Source organism: Anas platyrhynchos, chromosome 2 (assembly GCF_047663525.1).
Source record: "Anas platyrhynchos isolate ZD024472 breed Pekin duck chromosome 2, IASCAAS_PekinDuck_T2T, whole genome shotgun sequence".
Classification (NCBI taxonomy): domain Eukaryota; kingdom Metazoa; phylum Chordata; class Aves; order Anseriformes; family Anatidae; genus Anas; species Anas platyrhynchos.
This window is the reverse complement of record NC_092588.1, coordinates 89,885,668-89,904,217: the sequence shown is the minus strand read 5'-3', so window position 1 is coordinate 89,904,217 and position 18,550 is coordinate 89,885,668. Positions and strand designations below refer to the sequence as shown.

Here is an 18,550-nt window from a genome sequence, read left to right as displayed (position 1 = left end):
CGTGCTTCAGGCTGCCATCTGTAGGGGGAAAAAAGATATTAAGTGGAGGGATACACAGACACTGCTCTTAGAAACCAGTAGTATACCAGAAGGGAGGAAGGCAGAGAGCTAAGCACCACCTAAACAAGCAGTTCTCAAGTAATCAGGAGCTCAGCAGCTGAGCCAGATCTGCAAACACCCTCATCAGTCAGCATCTCCTGCCTGTAACCTGCCAATACAGAGAAAGTTCCACTAAAAAAGCTGCTGAAGAGGAGAATCCTGGCAGCACCTGGAAATCTTTAAGCCTCTCCAAGTATATGTCTTACAGCAATAAATATGTAGGCAAATAAAGTACTTTTGGCATGTGTCTGTGATAGATGTTAACAAGGCAAACCATGGCTTTAACAAGTGTTCAGTGAACAACGTAATCAAGAGCATGGAACAGCTTCTGCATAACCACTGATACTCAGACCGGGGCTCCAGCCTGGGAGGAAGGCCACAGATGGGATACGACAGAGGTCCACACAACCCCGAAAGGCATGAGGACGGTCAGTAGTGGTCAATCACGCATTACTTCCCATAGCCCACGTCCTATATCGTACCAAGTGGAAGCAGCAAACGGCAGGTCTACAAAGTTGTTTTTTTCACCTTCCCTCCAACAAAGCATGTAGTGAAACTGTGAGACACATGCCAAGTGCCTGTACAGGTTCAAAGAGCCACTGGGCAAGCTCAGGAAACAAGATTCCTGAACCTAAATACTGAACCCTTTGGCTGAAGAGATTCCAGAGGCTACAAAATCCTGGAAGACTTCACTAGGAAAAGCATCAGCAGCAGATGCCCTTTTGCTATACTCTGTCTTGATAAACTCACATCAATTGGCAACCTGGGCTAGATGGGCTTTAGGTCTGACTTGGTATTAGACACAAATAGGATTCACTTGAGTTTTCAGGTTTGCAGTTGGAAAATGCAGCATGACGTACTCCATGGGACTGAAAAACCTCCAGCCAGAGATCCAGAGGCATTTCTTACAGCAGCAGTGCCAGCTCGAAGAGGCATTCCCCGCTGTGACCCGAAGTTTCAGTGGAGGAGCAGGTACCAGGAACTGCTTATTCCAGGGCAGGGCAGAACTGGGAAACATCCCTGGAACCACAGCTTCAGCGTGATTCAGGTCAGAGTGAATTCAGAGGTTACCATACCACAGCTGTCTTCCCTGTCTGACAGCCAGAGGTTACCACGCTTGCAGCAGAGACGTGTCCAACACCAGGGCTGCCCATAATTGAAGTCTTAACTATCTCTCAGTTCAATTTAAGCACAGCAAACTCTGAAGTGCAGCACTTAGGAGGCCCCAGACGCATCCACCCTCCTGCCTTCTCAGCTCCTCAAACCAAGCCCTTCACCCAGCGTCTGAGCAGAGCAGCAGGACGAGAAACCTCCAGGAACACTGAAGTCAGCTCTGCAGCAAACGTGCCTGAGGCCCTCATTGAGGCAGCGAGCACAGGCACCCGTATTTCCCAGGACTTACATGAAGGCCTTTGGGCAGGCATGGAGGGTGGCGAGAGGCCACCTCCAGCAGAAGAGCCCAGCACAGAGCCAGGCCTCCTGTTGGTACTGCCACGGGCCATATTAACTTGTTGCCTTCAATATGCATCCAGCAGAGTTCAGGTCATGGATTTGTTGGAAGTTCATCACTTATTCAGGCTTTTGTGCGAGAGGTCATTGCTGTCAAACTGTCTGCTTTCACAAGCACAAAAGCTCGTGTTAAAATGTAAATACTTACAGGTGTTCCACCAGGCACTCAAGATGAAAGTCAGGACAAATATATTAGCCCTAGCTGTATTTTACAATGTTGGTAGTACTTGAAAGTCATCTGTTAGTGAACCAGGGGTTTTATGTGGGTTCATCTGCCTAGACAGGAAGCAGGATCTAATGGTGAAGACACGGGACAGGATTTAGAGTGTGTGGGTTCTTTCCCTGCCTCTGTTCCTGTCTCTCTGTCACCTTCAGCAAACATATTTTTCATGCCACTCTCTGGATCGAAAAGCACACGAACAGATGCTTATCCTGGCCTGTACAGCTTCTGTGACCCTGTGTCGTTTCTGCTAATTGCTACAAGAACTCTGGAACGATACAGGAGACGTTAACCCGACTTGTAAAGTTAACAAAAAGCATCAGCCTTACACAAGAGCACAACGACCTCCTCCCTGAACGCCTGTGTCACGCTGTTTGTTTTTCAAGACAGGCTCTCTGCAACTTATTATTACACTGGCCTTGATGGAGACAGCATTTTGCAAATTCAGCTTTGCAACAAGCCTGGATAGGTTGGCTTACCCCTGTCGCCTAGATTTGTGCGCTGCATACCACTTGCAAGCAATTCAAGCACGACTTCTGTGTTGGGGAAACACCACAAGACTAGCAGCAGGACCATGCTGGCACAGGCCTACTGGGAAAATCAACTCCCCAGCTGTGGGAAGAAGCAGAGCCGGCGGAGACTGCAATCACCACGTCACCCTGGAATCCAGTTTCATGTCCAGTCCAACCTCGTTCTGCGATCGAGCTGTACAGTTCTGGAAAAGCTGGTATCCTCTTCCCTCAGCATTGCAAGCCACACGTCAGATTCTCCTGTGACTTTTGGAAACTACTGCACTCGTGTTTAATAGGAAGAAGTTGTCTCAGGCCTGAGAGGAACTCGCATTCATTTGGTTCAGTATCAGTCGAGGGTAATTCTGCACTGTGAACCCCACATCAGGGCGGCCAGACAGACAGCCCCACAGCCCTTATTCACAGAGGGACTCCGGCTATCCACGTACGGGGAAACACAGCTTCAGTAAACCACAGGGTGAGGCGGGTGCCGTCTCTCTGGATCAGCAGAAGGAGCGCAGACAACGCTGCTCTTATGTGTGCTCCCTGCCCCTGCTCAAGCCAGCGCAGGAGGCAAAGTGAGCCTACGCTACACGCTGACTGCAGGATGCCACATCCTGCCGTACTTCACGCGGCTCCCCAAGGCAAGCCAGATACTTTTCAAACACAGTATGATGTTTGACAGTATGATCTGTCACAGTATGACAAGTTCTCAGAGACAACACAGGAGAGAGAGAAGGGAATGGCACTGACAGATTTCTCCAGCAGCACCCAACTGCTCTTAGCCATGCTTCTCTTAAGAGGAAAAAGGCAAGCAAACAGACACACTGCAGACACACACAAACTTTACAACACTTATTCTTTCTGCTCCTTGCTTTTGGAAACTCGTTCGACTTTTACAAATTTCTTGTAACTCACTCACTCATCCAAAACCTTCCCATTGCTACAGAAAACAGAGGTTTGCTTCGAAAAGCAAACACAGGGGGGAAAGAAAAAAAAAAAAGGAAAAAAAAAGCATTTTTTTTTATGCACTGCTTTCCCCCCTCGAACCTGCTCCCAGCCGTGCCCCCCTGCGCCCCCCACACACGGTGCGGGGTTTTAAGGAGCGCTGGCTGTGCTGACATCAGTGAGGCTCCGGGGGCCATCCAGGCAGCTGTTCCTGCTCCTGTTCGTGGCCGGGAGCCAAGCCGCTCTGCCTTTTTGGTGATGTTCCCTCCTGCCGGCTACCCCCACTCCCGCCCACACGTCTGCAGGGTGGGGCGAGGTGGCCACTGGCAGCCTTTCCAAGGGAACCTTAGCAAAAAAAAAAAAAGAAAAAAAGGAAAAAAAAAAAAAAGGCTGTTTTCATTTCCAGCCTCTGGTCAGAAGCGTTCAGTAACTTTTGACAGCCGGGCTGTGGGGTGAAGGAACTGCAGTTCTTCTTCCTGGACAGGCAGGGCCCACGTTGCCCTGAGGACTTTGTCACCTAGAGGAGAAGGACACGTGCTCTGTCCTCCCCCTGCCCAGACGCAGGGACTGCCTGCCAGCCCGCAGGCCCTGCTCTGTACAGCTGTTCCCCTGTTTTAAAGCAGACCCCCATCCTCAGAGGCAGCTGTTCTCCAGCCAAATGATGATAGCAGAGCAGCAGAAAGCTTGCCCAGACCAACCCGAGAGCGCAAGGCGGGTGCGAGATGTCTTCCAGAAGCAGCGAAGGGGCCACTGCGAGACTTTTCCTTCCCTCTGCTGCTCCCTGCAAAGGCACCAGGCAGCGCGAGGACGTGTGAGCTGTGCCAGGACACCTTTTGGTCCGGCCGGCCCCACGGGCGCAAGTTTTCGGCAGCTGGCTGCCTGCAGTAATCCCAGCGGCAGAGAGCATCCCTCCGCTGAGCCGCAGCCAGACTCGGGGAGCGAAAAGGTGGCAGCCAAGCCAACTTCACGTACAGCCTCGGAGCCTGCAGCTCAGACCCCATGTCAAGATTAGGAAAGTATGCACACACAGAGAACACATGAGCTGCTGGAGCGCTTTGCTTTAACTCTTGCAGCCACCGTGCGCCGCAGGAGTTTGGGTTTGCAGCCACGTCTAGCGCTGCGTCTCCTCCAGGCTGGCTCTTCTCAAGCCACGAGCCCAGCTGCACCTCCGTGAGCTCAGCACTGCTTCCTCAAGTAGGTCAGAAAGGGAAGGCAGCAAGATGCATTCAGAGACACAGCTCAAATGGGTTAAAGATTCTGGCTTGTGTCACGAATACTTTTTCTGCAAGTTAAACACAGGCCCCAGTCCTGAAACACTTCCCTTACCTTCACCCATGCCAGCATTTTAACTTAAATGGAACAGCCTCCTGAAACAGAATTATATCTATGTTTGAAGTGTCTGCAGGATCGGTGCTTGGCATGATCTAGGCTTGCCTCCGACATACACACAGAGGCAAATTTTAAAAATACCGTGAGAGCCATCAGGCCAAGCTGCGATAAGACAAGAAGAAAAAGGTAAAGATGGTAACACCCAGCACAGCAAATTTTACATCTGTGCATGTTGTAGGACAAGACATTGGGACAGGAGAAGTAGAGGTGCCTGAAAGCTACAGCTGGAAGCAAGAGGAGGGTCCCCACCACTTGGTTTATCGGGGCAAAGGTGAGTCTCAAGATCGAGTAGCCACATACACCACCAGCTCCAGAAACACTGACCCTTCCAGGAATCGCTTGGCATTTTGTTAAAAGTTATTATTCCTTAGAAGAGGTCCAACTGAGTGCAGTAATCTTAGCAATCCTCCTCTGCAAAGAAACCCCCTTCAGCCAAGAAACAAAACTGACTCCTTCCTTCTGTACACCCAGCACAGAAGTGGCAGATAACAAACACGAGTTTCTCTGGAACAAACCAGTCAAATTCATTCAAATCTTCATGAAGTGCAGTAGGGTAAAACCCATTCCTGTTCCCAGAGCTTATTACAGTAACATGACTAAACATGCTCAGCAGTCCAATTTGATAGGATGCATCCATTTGCTGATGCCAGAGGAAGATGCATGTCTCTTATACGTGGCACCGCTCTCACAGGCTGCTTTTCAAAAGATGTTTTGAAAAGCGACCTGCTGCGTACATTCTTAACAAGTCATAGTATCACCGGCTGTGCAAGTGTTTGACCTCTACTTGCTATGCACTGTGGACAAAAATCTGACATCAGCTTATTCCAACCTTAGTAACACCAAACTGCTCCTATAAAGGCGGCTGCAACAGCCTACGACAGCGCACCGATAAACTCCCAGACGGACCCCCGGAGTGCTGAAAACACAACTAGGTTAGTACACGAGCCCACGTTTTAAATTTGGTTTGGTTTAATCCAAGTAAGTAACCTGATTAAAATGGGAGTCTTCTCTGGAGGTCTAATTTCTAGATGTTTCCATTACTCCATATGCTTTCATGTTGTATAAACATAACGAATGATACATACATCACTGTTGGGGTGATTTAAGAACTCATTTTAAAGCTACAATGCAAGTCACTCAAGGCAAGAGAATTAGATTACTCTCTGAATGGCACGAGCCAGCAACTGCACTTCGTTTCAGTCCTGGGAACAGGACGTGTCGAGGGGTGATACCTTTCTAATCCCAGTTTCTTCTAATTTTTAATTTTTGTTAAATTTTTGGTTTTTATTAATTATTTTATTAACTTTAATATTTGTTTAATATCTGTTTTTTATTAACTTTAATATTTGACATTTTTACATTCAGACCTAAAGCAAAAGCGAGAGAGGATGCATTCTGACTGATGTTTTCAAACTAGTATTAAATTGAGGAGCGTTATCTCCTTCTAAACTAAGCACCACGCAGCCCCCCGAACATATGCATATTCTTGCACTATTACCTAGAAAAAAAACACCCGAATCCTTGTCCCTCGTGTGCAAGCTAGGCATTCAGGAGAGCTACCCAAATTGTGCCTTGCAACCAAAGCTCTCTGTTTATACACGGACACCTCCGCAGCAGCAGCGCAGGTTCCCAGCATGCCTCAACCTTGATATCTGGAAAGACTCCACCACGGGGTAAGGAGATAGTTATAATTAAACATTTATACTGAGGTAGTGCCGAGCAGGTCAGTTCCACAGTGTGTTAGGTGGCTTTTCAAAACTCAGTAATTGAATGCTGATCCCTGCCCCGAAGAGTTTACAGTGTAGGAAATCAAAGCCTAACACTTGGCATCTGTATAGCGGGAATTAAACAAAGACCACCACCAGCTCTTTTCTCGGGTCTGTGGACTAGGCAGCTCGTATAAACATCCATTACCAGAAAGAGGGGGAATTTTTACATCAGCAATCTGGACTTTCTTAATCCACATCTGTGCTACCGAGTTGCGCAGCCCTGTTCGAATCACCCGCCGGGACAGCAAATACAGCGCGCCGTTTGTACGTGCTGCTGGCATCCTCTTGTCCAACGTAAATTATTTTTGGCCCACACACTTTTTAGTGATCATTTGGAAAAGAAAGACAGTGAGCACACAGACGGAAGCATTTACTGAAAGTCAAGCGCAGGCAAGACAGCGGCTGCCAATGCACCAGGCCAAAAGTCAGGCACCAGCAGATCCTTCTGCAGGGGGTGGCTTGCTGGACGACCCCAGGCAGGCAGCAGGACATTTCGCTATGCCACACCAGCACACGTCAGCCGTCAGGCAGACCACAGCAACATGCAAGCCTGCAGCGTTCCAAATCTACTAGCCCACATCTTTTCCTATGGAGATTAAGGGTTACGCAAGGGTGTAAATAAAAACTCCATCCCCAAAGACGCAGGGGCCATCTCTGCCCCAGATCCATCCCTGGGGAGAATTCTCTGCATTCTCCTTTTCCTGCAGGGAAACAGGCTTGGGAAGGACAAGTCCTCCTCCCACTCAGCAGAGGGAATATACTCACGAAAGCTAGAGCATAGCCTCTACGATTTAGAAAAGGGATGCCCACGCTGTTTCAGCATTGTCCAAACCCAGGATGGAAGAGAATTTAGTCAAATAGGCTATTATAGCTCAAATTCAGTTTGTTGTTTATCGAACAAGCTCCTAAAATAGATACACTGAATTTGTAACTACACCTGTAGGAATTTCAAGCAGCAGAAAAATACAAAGGCACCATTAGTGTTTCAGTTTTTTAAAGTTTCCTGGCGTCTTTCATGCTATGAATGCTCAAGAGCTTTCAGCCGTACATACCCCACATAAAACCTCAGTCCAGTGAAGTCTGAAAGAATTTTGCTGTTGATTCGAGTGAAGCCATGTTTTCCACTTCTACATACTATTTACACATCTATTGATTTATTAAACACGTAAAAGCAACCGTAATGAGACACAATCTGTGTTCAGCTTGGCCCACTTAGCAGCTCCGTGAACGCATTTGCTGACTATGGAGCACTTAAGATGAGAAACCTTACCACTTATTCCAATCTTTTTTTTTTTTCTTTCTCAAGGGAAAAGGGAGCCATGGAAAATCCTGAGTCACTAGATTTAAAGAGCTTAAAAGTTCCAAGAGCTTTGAAAGTACAGACTGGGAACGGCTTGAGGTGCAGTTAACGGGGCTACCAAGCGTACAGAATCCACCAGTTCCTTCCTGCAGAGTTTATAATCTGCATGGCTTCCTTCTGGGGTAACTGGCATCCACTCTGAGGTATCGATCACTTCGCCCACCCCTAGGAATTCACCCTCTGGGTAGGCAGAATGCAGCAGGCACTCCCAGTCACTTCACACGCAGCAAAACAACACTGATGCTTCCCAAAAAAGGAGGAATGGAGACAGAGGACCGAGAAGGTTTCTACTTCAAAATGTAGGTGACACTGATATGAAAATGAGAAATTCCTCACAGTTTAAAGAGAAGCACGGTTTCCAACAATAAACTAAGTTTACATCAAGGAATTAGGGGCACGGTGATACAGCTCTCTACCATTTCGCAACAGGACAGTCGGGCTCCTGCCAGTTCAAACACTGCTAAGAGATCTTCCCAAGCAGAAAAGCCACCTATCTGCTGTGAAAGCTGGAAGCTGATCCAAGACTTGTTCCAGAAGCTGCCAAGGACCAGAGCTTTGAACCTTACTTGGAAACGTGGTAAGAGGTACTAGCTGGCACCTGGCTGGGCCGTCTGATAAGGAAGAAGAACCACTGATACCTGCAGCTGCTAGAAAAAGAGAACAAAAGAAATGTGTCCTCCAAATCAACTAAACACAAGGCATAAGTTACATCTCCATTGAGAAGCACTCGTAATTGCACTCATACTTCCTTGCCTGGAAAGTAGAGTCAAAGCTCATAAACGGAAGCCCCCAGTAACCCAGCTCCATCTCGTCCACAACTGTCTTCTGCAGCATGCAGATCCACCTCCTGAACCTTCAGAGTCTCACCTAAAAAGTGAGCCTCCTGCTGCAGCTTTCCTTCCTTCTATCCAAAAAGATCAGGACACAGAACATCTGAGTGGTGCCACAAGTTATCCAAGTGCACACCAGTTCAGGATCCCTTAAGGCTTTTGGGGAGAAGAAGAGGACAAAGCCAGCAAGCACATGCCCAAGACGCCACAGCCACCTGTTGTCCTCAATACACAGGCAACTGCATGAGCAGCAGAAAAACACATGCACTTGGATGAAGAACAGTACACGGGTATTCATGTCCTGGCTGCTTCTCATGTGCTCAAAACCCTAAGAGCAACGAGACACAATAAACTTAATTTGAGGAGGAAAATGCATTTTGTGTAATAGAACAAGGAGAGGAACTTAAACTAGGCTCTTTTCCCTACCCAAAGCTGCGAGTGGTCCAAATTAACAGTGATGTTGCTCCCCAAAGGAAGCAAAAGGAAGTACTGCTGCTGATTACTGCAAAATCCAAAGCAGTTCTCCCTTGCCTGAGCTGCAGCACCAGCAGTGTGAAGGAGCATGGCCTCAACACAGGAACGGATTTATTGCTGTGATGCAAGTACTGCAAGCAAAACACTCCCAGGCACTGATACATCTGAGCACTGACATCACCTGCAGTAAGGAGCGGGACTAACAAGGGCTCCTGCTAATGCCTGCTCATCACACACGGTAAAAGCAAAGGCCAGCTACACTTCAACGTGAACATTTCATTCCTCTCACCTTTACAGAGGAGATACATACCTAAATTAACTAAAAAAAAGTTTGTCAGCAGTTGATCATCCTCAGTTTTCAAAGGAGGGGTGATGCAGGCCACCCATTCCTACAACACCTACAAGTCAGTTTGTGCTGTATCAAGAGAGCATGCTTTAAAATCTCCACCAGGAGATGCCAACTGGAGAAGTCTTACATGTATCAGGGGCTGACACTTCCATCATTAGCCACAAAATACATTTATTTTCAGTGGCAAATTAGCAAGTCGCCCAGGCATACCAGCATTGAAAACTTCTAGGATGCTTAATGTAGTTTTTGCTCAAAGCCACTGAAAAGCCAAAATTTAATTTTTTGAAGCTGCCAGTGATTGTGCTGGTAAGTCAGTTTGTGATCAGCTCTCACAACACTTGTTGCGCGTTCTGCACAAAGTAACATCCCTCCTGCAAACCCATCTTCAAAGCAACATCAGACACCAGGCCAAGGCAGGCAATGTCTTCTTCACAAGGAAAAAATCTTTCAAGTTGCTAAGCAAATAAGATTAAGCACGAGGTGGTTTTGGTGAGTAAGGTTAGATGCAGGAAGGCAGCGGAATGTGAAAGTTGCATTCCAGGTGCTCCTGCAGGGACACCAGCAAAGGAGATGGGGGAGGCAATCAAGGCGTTAAAGGCCTCTCTCTAATGGTCCCTGAATACCTATTTCAGGCCAGGAGCCTAACAACGCCCCTGGGGGATATTGACAGCTTTTCTTTTCCCTTGCTCGAGCATCTCTGTGGACTCTGCAGGTGAATCCTGTTGTTAAAACAGCTGCCTTTCTCTACATCTCTAAAGAGGTATTCAGATTCTCTTAGCATTACTTAGTTGAATCACTCTGAATAAACAGTCTCCACCCATCAACTACTTCTTTTGTGTAAAGCACCTATTCAAAGGCAAGCACCTTTACTGATTCCTAGGCTGGCCAACCTGAAGGCTGAAATACTAAAAAAAAAAAAAAAAAAAAAAGTAGGATACACCAGAAGTGCCTGTGTCATTTCTAAAGGAAACGTGGGTCCAGGTGCTGTTCGGTTACATCAAGCAATTCACTTCTGACTGCAGCAGGCATCTGTAACAGCTTTACTGCTGGCACAGCTGTGAGCCAAGTATCCCACCGACTCTTCTCCCTTTTGTCCAGGCCCTTTTTCTTGTTCCGACCCTTTTCCACCACTGGGGTAGCGCAGCACAAGCCAAACGAGCCACCCAACAGGAGTCCACAGCATATGGCCCAGCTGGCAATTACCTGCACTTTTCACCTTTCCCCATAAAACGTTAGCGTGAGCTCTAGGTAAGTTTTGTCACACCCTGCTCTGAGCAACACGTGAAGGAAGGTGACTGAGATGCTCTGGTACTGCTGCCCCGCGCTCATTTCCGAGCCGCTGGCCCTCAAAACAAGAGGATAATTTCAGGACAATTCCTCTCCAGAAGTACCCCAGAGCAGAGCCAGCACTTTGCAGCTCAGCCGAGCTCACCTCCCTTCATTTGTAACCACAGGCTGATAACCAAACCAGACCTGGCAAAGCTCGGCAACTTTTGAGCCCTCCCCGGCTGCAGAGGACCAGCTGCCTATAAAGGTACCTCGAAATGGAAGGCAGGGGGCAGCTCCCACAGCTGCCGTTTCACGTAGGATATTACAAACCACCACACACAGGAAGGGCTCATCTTGCGCCTCCCCAAAGAAAATCTGCTTTAACTTCTGGACAACAACACGGCAAGTCAAACCTCCCACCTCAAAGCCAGAAACAAGGCTGTTTAAATCATCGCACAGTCTCAGGAGGCAATTCCTTCTCACCCCCACAACTTTACGTTTGCTCCTACAGACACTTCTCAAAAAAGCTGCTGGGTACCTGAGCACTACATCCACGATGAAGCAAAGCAGTTCCTGGCCCCTTTCCAACGCGCAGAATACTCCTGAAAAAGCATATTTTAAAGCTGTAATCCCACGACCGGCCGTTCTGCTTGAACTCACAAAAGAGGTAAAAGAAAAGGACACGGAGCAACAGGCATTCTCCCTGCCTCCCGAGAGCTGCAAGCAGCGCTGCCGTCCTCCTCTGAAGACGATTACCTCCCAGGAAAGAAACTACCACATCATCAAGGCAGCCGTCTCGAACTGCTACCAGCGCGCTCCGACAGCACGCTCCCTTCGCAGCAGCCTCTGCTGCACGGAAAGCAGCAGACATGACTTCACACGTTGCAGGAGTGTACACCTAAAACACAGATTTCCAAGCTCAGGCATCATCCATCAAAAAGTTAAAAGGGGCTTTTTTTCTGCACTTGCATAGATTTGAGACTAACAGGATTTACTTGTTTTCTGCTTGCTCCTGGGGAGCCTTTGCAGTTTCTTTTTTTTTCCAAGACCGTCCCTACAGGCTGCTATCCAATACACATCAGATGCTCTCGGAGAAGTGAGCAACAGATAACTCTGGAAGGACATTTGCAAAGGGCACAAATGGAGGGCCCGATCCTGGTAACATTTAGGCATACTGGGGGAGGCTGGAATTACTTCCCTACTTAGACAACTTGACTGCTCAGCACAGTCCTCTGGAAAGCTTTATTCACACATCTAAGCATTTTTTTTTCAGATGTCTTACTATCGGAAACTTGCATTTTACGTCAATTAAAAGACCACTGCAACTTAAAAAGTGAATCCCTTACAAAAACACTCAGGTTAATTTTAGCATCCTTCTGTTTAGCTGCTTAGCAACACTTATCCTATGACCTTCTAAGCACCACCTACTTTTACAAGGGATAATGAATATAACCAAAGGGATTTATCTATATGTTTTTAATCTACACAATGTAAGTACACGAACAGTTTTTATTTAAATAAGAAATCCAACCGAGGGCAATCCAAACTGCATTTCTGCTTAAGAAGAAACTTGCATTGGCTAAAGTCAAGCTTTTGTTATGATTGCACTGTGACTTCAATGTAGACAAAGCGATAACATCCTTAAGGACTGAGAAAAGCACTACAGAAGTCACTGTCTGTACGCCTTGGGAAACACTACACTTGCCTTTGGTACCGATGGCGATTGCAGATATTACTCACAGATAATTAAGACATTCAGCTTTCCCAGTTTTGAAACTTCAAGCATCTCCTGAACCCTCAAAATCACAGCCAAAAGCCATTTGGTCAGAGGGCCAGCAAACACAGCAAGGAGTTAAGGGGTGCACGACCTGAGTAAGCAGAGGTGCAGTAAGATGCTCCACTACACCGAAATCTGCAAGCAAATGAAGCTCCAAAGCCCAGGTTTGGGTGAGGAGGAAAAAAAAAACAACAACAACAAAACAAAACAGTCAGCAAACACCCTGTTGTATTGTCTTAGTAATTAATACTGTCTAAAAAAATAGGTATATATGCACATGTATACATCTATGCATGATATCTATATGTATATAGTGAATAAATGATACATATATACACATATGTATTTTTTAGGGTCGTCAGTTATTAAAGGAAATGTGAAATAGTGGCTACAAAAATAGCCACTCCTGACGGACAAATGGCAGCCTGACAATTAGAAGCTTCCTGCGAAGTAGGAGCAACAGAAAAGTTTACTCAACTGCACCTACGGGACGGTGTTTTTCCAACTGCACGATGCAAATTCCGCTCCGGAGACGGATGCTGGGAGGAGGAAGGTGAGGCAGCGAAAGAGGCCACACCAGGCTGAGCAAAGCTGCCCCGCAGCCAGAAGGCAGGCAGGTGAGGGAGAGCCCCGGTCCTGGGGCTGACTGGATGCTGGGCTCACGCTGGTTCTGGGTTTCTAACACACAAAAGGCCCCATTCTTCCCTGGACGCACCTAACCCCGTTAGGGCTGCTGGGCATTATGCAGGGCGCCCAGGAGAGGCTGCACACCCTCCAGCCTTCAAAGGGAAGCCCAGAACCTCAAACAAATATGGCTGGCCTGACCCCGAGCCCCTGCATCCCTTTCGGGCAGGCTGACCCTGTGGAAAACAGGAACTGCGCTAGCAGCCCTCGGTGCCCGTGCGAAACCTGCAGCCTGCCCTGTGCAGCGCCCGGCTGCCTGCAAGGGGTTCAAGCTCTTCTGGTTTGCTTCCCTCCGGGGAGCAGCTCGGCGGCTCCCCGGCAGGATGCTGGCTGCTGGGCGGCCAGCACCAGGCAGCATCAGCCCCAGCCTGGGCTGGAGGAGCTGGGGGGGGCTCGGTGGGCCGGGAAGGGAAATGTGCTGAGCCAGGGGAAGCGCCCTGCTCGCTCCTCCCGGCCGAGGATGCCGAGCAGACAAGGATATCGCAGCCGAGAGGTGAAACGAGGGAAAGTTGGCTCGTTTTAGGGTGAAAAAAAAAAGACTAAACAATAAAAAAATGCAGAAAAAAACCGAAAAAAAACCCACACACACAACACAACCAACCCCGCGTGCGTGCGGAGGGGAGGCGGGGGGGAGAAGCGCAGGGAGAAGAAGCCAGAGGAAACTTATCTGCGACATGACAAAGTTCAATCCACCGCCCTGCCTCCTCTGCTCTCGGCAGAGAAAAGCAGCCCGTGGGGCTGCAGCAGCATCTCGGCGCTCCCCGCGGCCCTGCGCTGCCCCCCAGCAGCGTGCTGGGGCGGGGGGCACGGCAGAGGAGCCCCCCGGGACCCCAAACCCGGCCCCCCCCGGTCCAGCTCCGCACGCCGCATCCCCCCCAGCCTGGCCGCGGAGGAGAAAGTTGGGGGGGGGGGGGGCAAAAGTTGGTTTCCAGCCCCGGGGCAGCCGGATTTGGGGGCTTTCCGAGAAGGGGACGGGATGGGGACACGGGGATGGGGGAGAAGAAACAGGGACCCCCCCCCCCTCCTCGGATGCTGCCCGGCTCCTTCCTGTAGCGGCGCACAAAGGCGGCGGGGCTGGGGGACACCCCGGGGGCAGGGGACACCCCCAGGGCCGGGGGACACCCCCAGCGTCGGGGCCACGTCCCCCTGCCCCCCTTACCCCCATAACCCCCCCCCCATCCCAAACCTCCCCGCCCCGCCGCGCAGGCCGGGAGGGGAAAGGACACGCACGTCCCGGGAGAGGGGGGGGGGGGGGGGAGGAAAAGAGAGGGGGGAAAAAAAAGAGAAAAAGCCTTGAAAAAGCAGGAGAAAAGAGGGACGGGGCAGCGGAGGGAAGGCAGGAGAGAAGGGGGGCGGCGGTGTGTCGGGGGGATGCCCGGTCTACCTGCGGAGGGGCGCCTTCATCCCGGCTCCGTCGCTCGGCGGGGGCCTCCCGGCCGGGCCCCGCTCCCACCGCCGGCCCCCCCGAGCGATGGGGGGGGCACCGAGCCCCGGGGCAAAAAAACAAGGGAAAAGGGAAAAGGCTCCGGGCCGGGGGGGCTGCCGGAGCTGGGCTAGAAGATGTGGCTTCCTCGCAGCCCCATCCAAATTGTGGCTGGTTAAAAATAAACTTTGCAGCGGGAGGGGGGGGATGAGCTGGCCGGATTCCTGAGCTCAGACGGTTTAATATGGATGAGCATCAGGTCCTGGAGGCAAAACGCCGCGGCTGGTGCCGCTGGTTGGTAGAAAGTCTGCAACAGGGAAGGGGGAGAGGAAAAAAAAAAAAAAAGAAAGAGAAAAAAAAAAAAAAAAACAGGAGCCGCGGAGGGAGGAGAGGAGAGGGAGGAGCGGGGGAAGGGAAGAGGGAGGCTGCACGAACTCATCATCATCTCCACCGCTGCCAGCCAAACTTTTTTCCTCCCCCTTTTTTTTTTTTTTTTTTTTTTCGCAAGGAAACTTTTTCCTTCCTTCCCCCCGGACGAGCGTTTCGCTTTTTTCGCCGCTCTCCCGGCCGGCCGACAGCACGCCGCGACCTCCTCACCACCCCCCCCCCCCCCAGCAAGCAAGTTTTTCCTTTTTTTTTTTTTTTAATTTTCTTTCCACCACCACCCCCCCCGGGTCCGGAAAGAGCCCTCCTCCCTCCGGGGGGGTCCCGGGGCTGCCCTTTGTGCGCGGTACTTACGCCGGACTTTGCTGGGGCTGGGCTGCTTGCGGCGCGACATGCCGGGAGGAGCCGGGGCGGGGGGGTGGGAGGGGGGGCACCACTTGGGGAACGGGAGGGAGGGAGGGGGCACGGAGGGGAGGGGAGGAGGCTGCGCGGCCTCGCTCCCGGAGAGGAGCAGAAGAAGAAAAAAAAAAAAAAAAAAAAAAGAAAGAAAAGCGCTCAAAATGGCGTTTGTGTGGCTGTGCAAAGTTCATCAAGTCGGCGCTAAAGTCGCCGTCCGCCCGCGCCGCCCCGCAGGGGAGCGATGGGCGCTCGGCGGGACCCCGGCGCGCTCCGCGGCCCGCCCGCCCCCGGCCCGCCCCCGCGCAGCCCCGCGGCCCGGCCAGGCGCCGCCTCACGGGGAGGCCGCCTCCGGCCGGGGGCGCGCCGCTGCCGCACGGCAGCATCCGCGGCTGGGCTGGGATCCCGTCCCGTCCCGTCACATCCCACCCGAGCCGACCCCATCCCATCCCTTCCCATCTCGCCGGGGGGCCGCCAGGTGCCGGGGCTGCAGCCCGCGCCGCCCCCCGAGGGCTGCCGCTACCTGCGGGGTCGGAGCGGCGCCGGCAGCGGCTGGGAGCAGGGCTGCGGGGAGGGCACCCTCCCGGTGCCGTGGGGTGGGGAGGGCTCCTCACGGGACGCAGGGAGCTGGGGGGAGGCGCGGGGATGCCACTTGGCAGCAGGGATTCACACTCGCCCTGTGGAGACTTCCCAGTCGCGTGGAAGCCAAGCACTCGGAGCTGGACGGAGGAGAAGGGTAAAGCTGGATGGGAGGAGTGCGGTCGTGGCTCTAGGAGGAACTGGCTTAGTCTTCAAGGAAATGGGTATTTGCACTGTTCCTGAGCTCATACAGGCAGGCCTTTCGCAGCGGTGCCTTGCGAGATGGAGCCTGAAGTCGCGGGCTGGCGTGTGAAGAAGTCGAGGTCTGGCCTGGAGGCAGCCGGCTTGCACCAGCCCACACGGTGTGGTGTCCCAGCTCTGTCCTGAGAAGGGATTCATCAGATGGAAAGGAGGGCTGCATTCCAGGCAGGTGACAGCGAGCCTTTTGCCTGCAAGGTGCCCTCATTAAGTTCGTCTAAGCACCGCTCTTTGCACACGCTGGATGAAGGCGTACACGTTGGGAATAGACAGAACCCATCCCAAGGCCATCAGCTGTGTCTTGGGCCAGGAATAACCATCTTCCCTTCCAGACTCCAAGTAAAACATCTGCAGTTCTGGTGATCGGGGACCTGGGAAGGCCACAACCACAAGGCTGAAAGGCTCACACGTGTATCCACAACACAAAACATCAGCTTTAACTTACACGTGTTTGCCGCAGTGGTTTCTGCAAGCTGAGTTTTTGTCAGCTGAGCTTTGTGCGGTACTACATGTGAGTTTTGTGTATAAATTTCAGTGCCAACGAGGTCTGTTAAAGCTGGGATGCTGACTGACAGAACAGCTCTAGAAAGCTGTCCCCACAAGACAGCCAACGTTAGAAAGTGCATTCCAGCTGTTCTGCTACAAGGTTCTTGTTTTGCAAAAAGCAAGCAAACAAAAAAATAATCGAGGGAAGTCACTGCAAATAAAGTAATTGTAAGGTGCCTTTAACTATCTCTGCTGCTGTTCTGACTGCCAACCCACAGTGATAAGGCTGTTGGTAAATCGAGTAGCAGTGTAGCCACCTTACCTCTTTACTTGAGTATCTCTTGCTGACAGGCATCCCCTCAAACCAGGAACGGAACAGTTGTCCACTTCAGGCTCAGCCTTCGACATGTTTTTATTCGCATGAGCAGACTGCGATGATTTCAGCCTGCATGGCACATCCGTACAAGCTGGCTGTAGATTAGGCCTGAGAGTTTACAACCTAAGGCCTCGTTTGCACAGACATTTACATAAACTGCTCTCATTTAAACTCGTGTCTAATTCACCTGCTGCTATCTCTGTCAAATACTCCTCGGGGATTTTTGGACCACCTCTTGGTGAAGTTTCTGATCCACCCTCCCCAGACTTTCCAACTTCAGAGGTCCTTCAGCAGCCCGGCACAGGAAATTTAGCCAGGGCATCGATAGTGTAGGAAACCAGCTCTGGTCAATTCAGCATTTGAAACCTACTCTGGAAACATGGAAATGCAAGTAATGTAGGTACTGTAAACCTCTCGCTGGAAAAAATCAGAGGATTTTATTGTTTGGGGAAAATAGATCATTTTTTTAATCGCATTTATATTTTTATGGTTTAAGCATCCCTACTCTTACAGACAGATGTAAATCAGTATATATTATGTTATGTTAATGCTGTAAATAATAATAATAAAAAAGTAAAAATGCCATATAATAACTAAAAAAAATTAACTACCAAGGTTTATGAAAGTGTCAAAAGATTGATATGTCTTTAACAGTTTAGGATTTAACTCCGGGCTATCGCAGGGCAAGAGAAATTCAAATAACTCAGTTTTCAAACTCCCCCTCACTTGAAATTTTATTATCTGTTGCAGAGGTCAAAACCCACTGTGGTCTCAGGCTGAATGTGAAATCTCAAGCAAATGGTTTCATTTTTTTTGTATTTCAGTGAAAGGGAAAGTAGATATAATTTCGCCTGATAGAAACCACTACTATGAATAAAATGACTCCCCCAAAATGTTGCTACATTGCTTAAATGATACAGATCTCCTTTTCTTTCTCAGTTTTCTTCCATTTGCATTCCTGTGCTTCGTCCCATCTCCTATGATCACTGTGTGTGTGACAACTGAAGCGTCACATCACTGTTTGCTTAAGAGTGCATGCGGCTTGTATGCTTTTTGGAATTGTGGCATCACCATCACGGTAAGCATGCTAAGGAGCACAAAGACTTCCTCCGTCTCCTATATAACTCTCACACACCTCTCTGTTCGTACACGGTGTTGTTAAATACATTTAACAGTACTACAGACACAATAAATCGTTCTGTGATGATATTTTGTGTGGTCTTAATTCCATTAAAAACAGTGGGCGATGTAGCTGTATTGGTGACATAAACATCACCTGCTGCGGTCCCAAGGAAAGGACAACTCTGCCCCCACCCACAATTCAAATATCAGAGATGCTGATTAAAGGTATTCAAGGGGAGAAGAAAAACAGGATATGTAGCTTATATAAAGGCCACAGCTTGAGGATACAATGATGTCTTAAAGCGAAGAGACCAGAGCAAACATTGGCATTAAAAGAAGA

At 49.9% G+C, this 18,550-nt stretch overlaps 1 protein-coding gene across 2 annotated transcripts in view; it reads right to left on the bottom strand.

Annotated features, from left to right (window-relative positions):
• The window catches only part of RREB1 (ras responsive element binding protein 1), a 131,178-nt gene extending 115,489 nt beyond the window's left edge, over positions 1-15,689 (bottom strand). For both annotated transcript variants that reach the window (XM_038175425.2, XM_038175422.2), the window contains exon 1: positions 15,348-15,689. Coding sequence is in view for 1 of the 2 variants with exons in the window: in XM_038175422.2 (XP_038031350.2) it covers positions 15,348-15,387 (40 nt within the window). In the remaining variant the exon portion in view is untranslated. The remainder of the gene's footprint in view (positions 1-15,347) is intronic.
• Between the last annotated feature and the right edge of the window lie 2,861 nt (positions 15,690-18,550).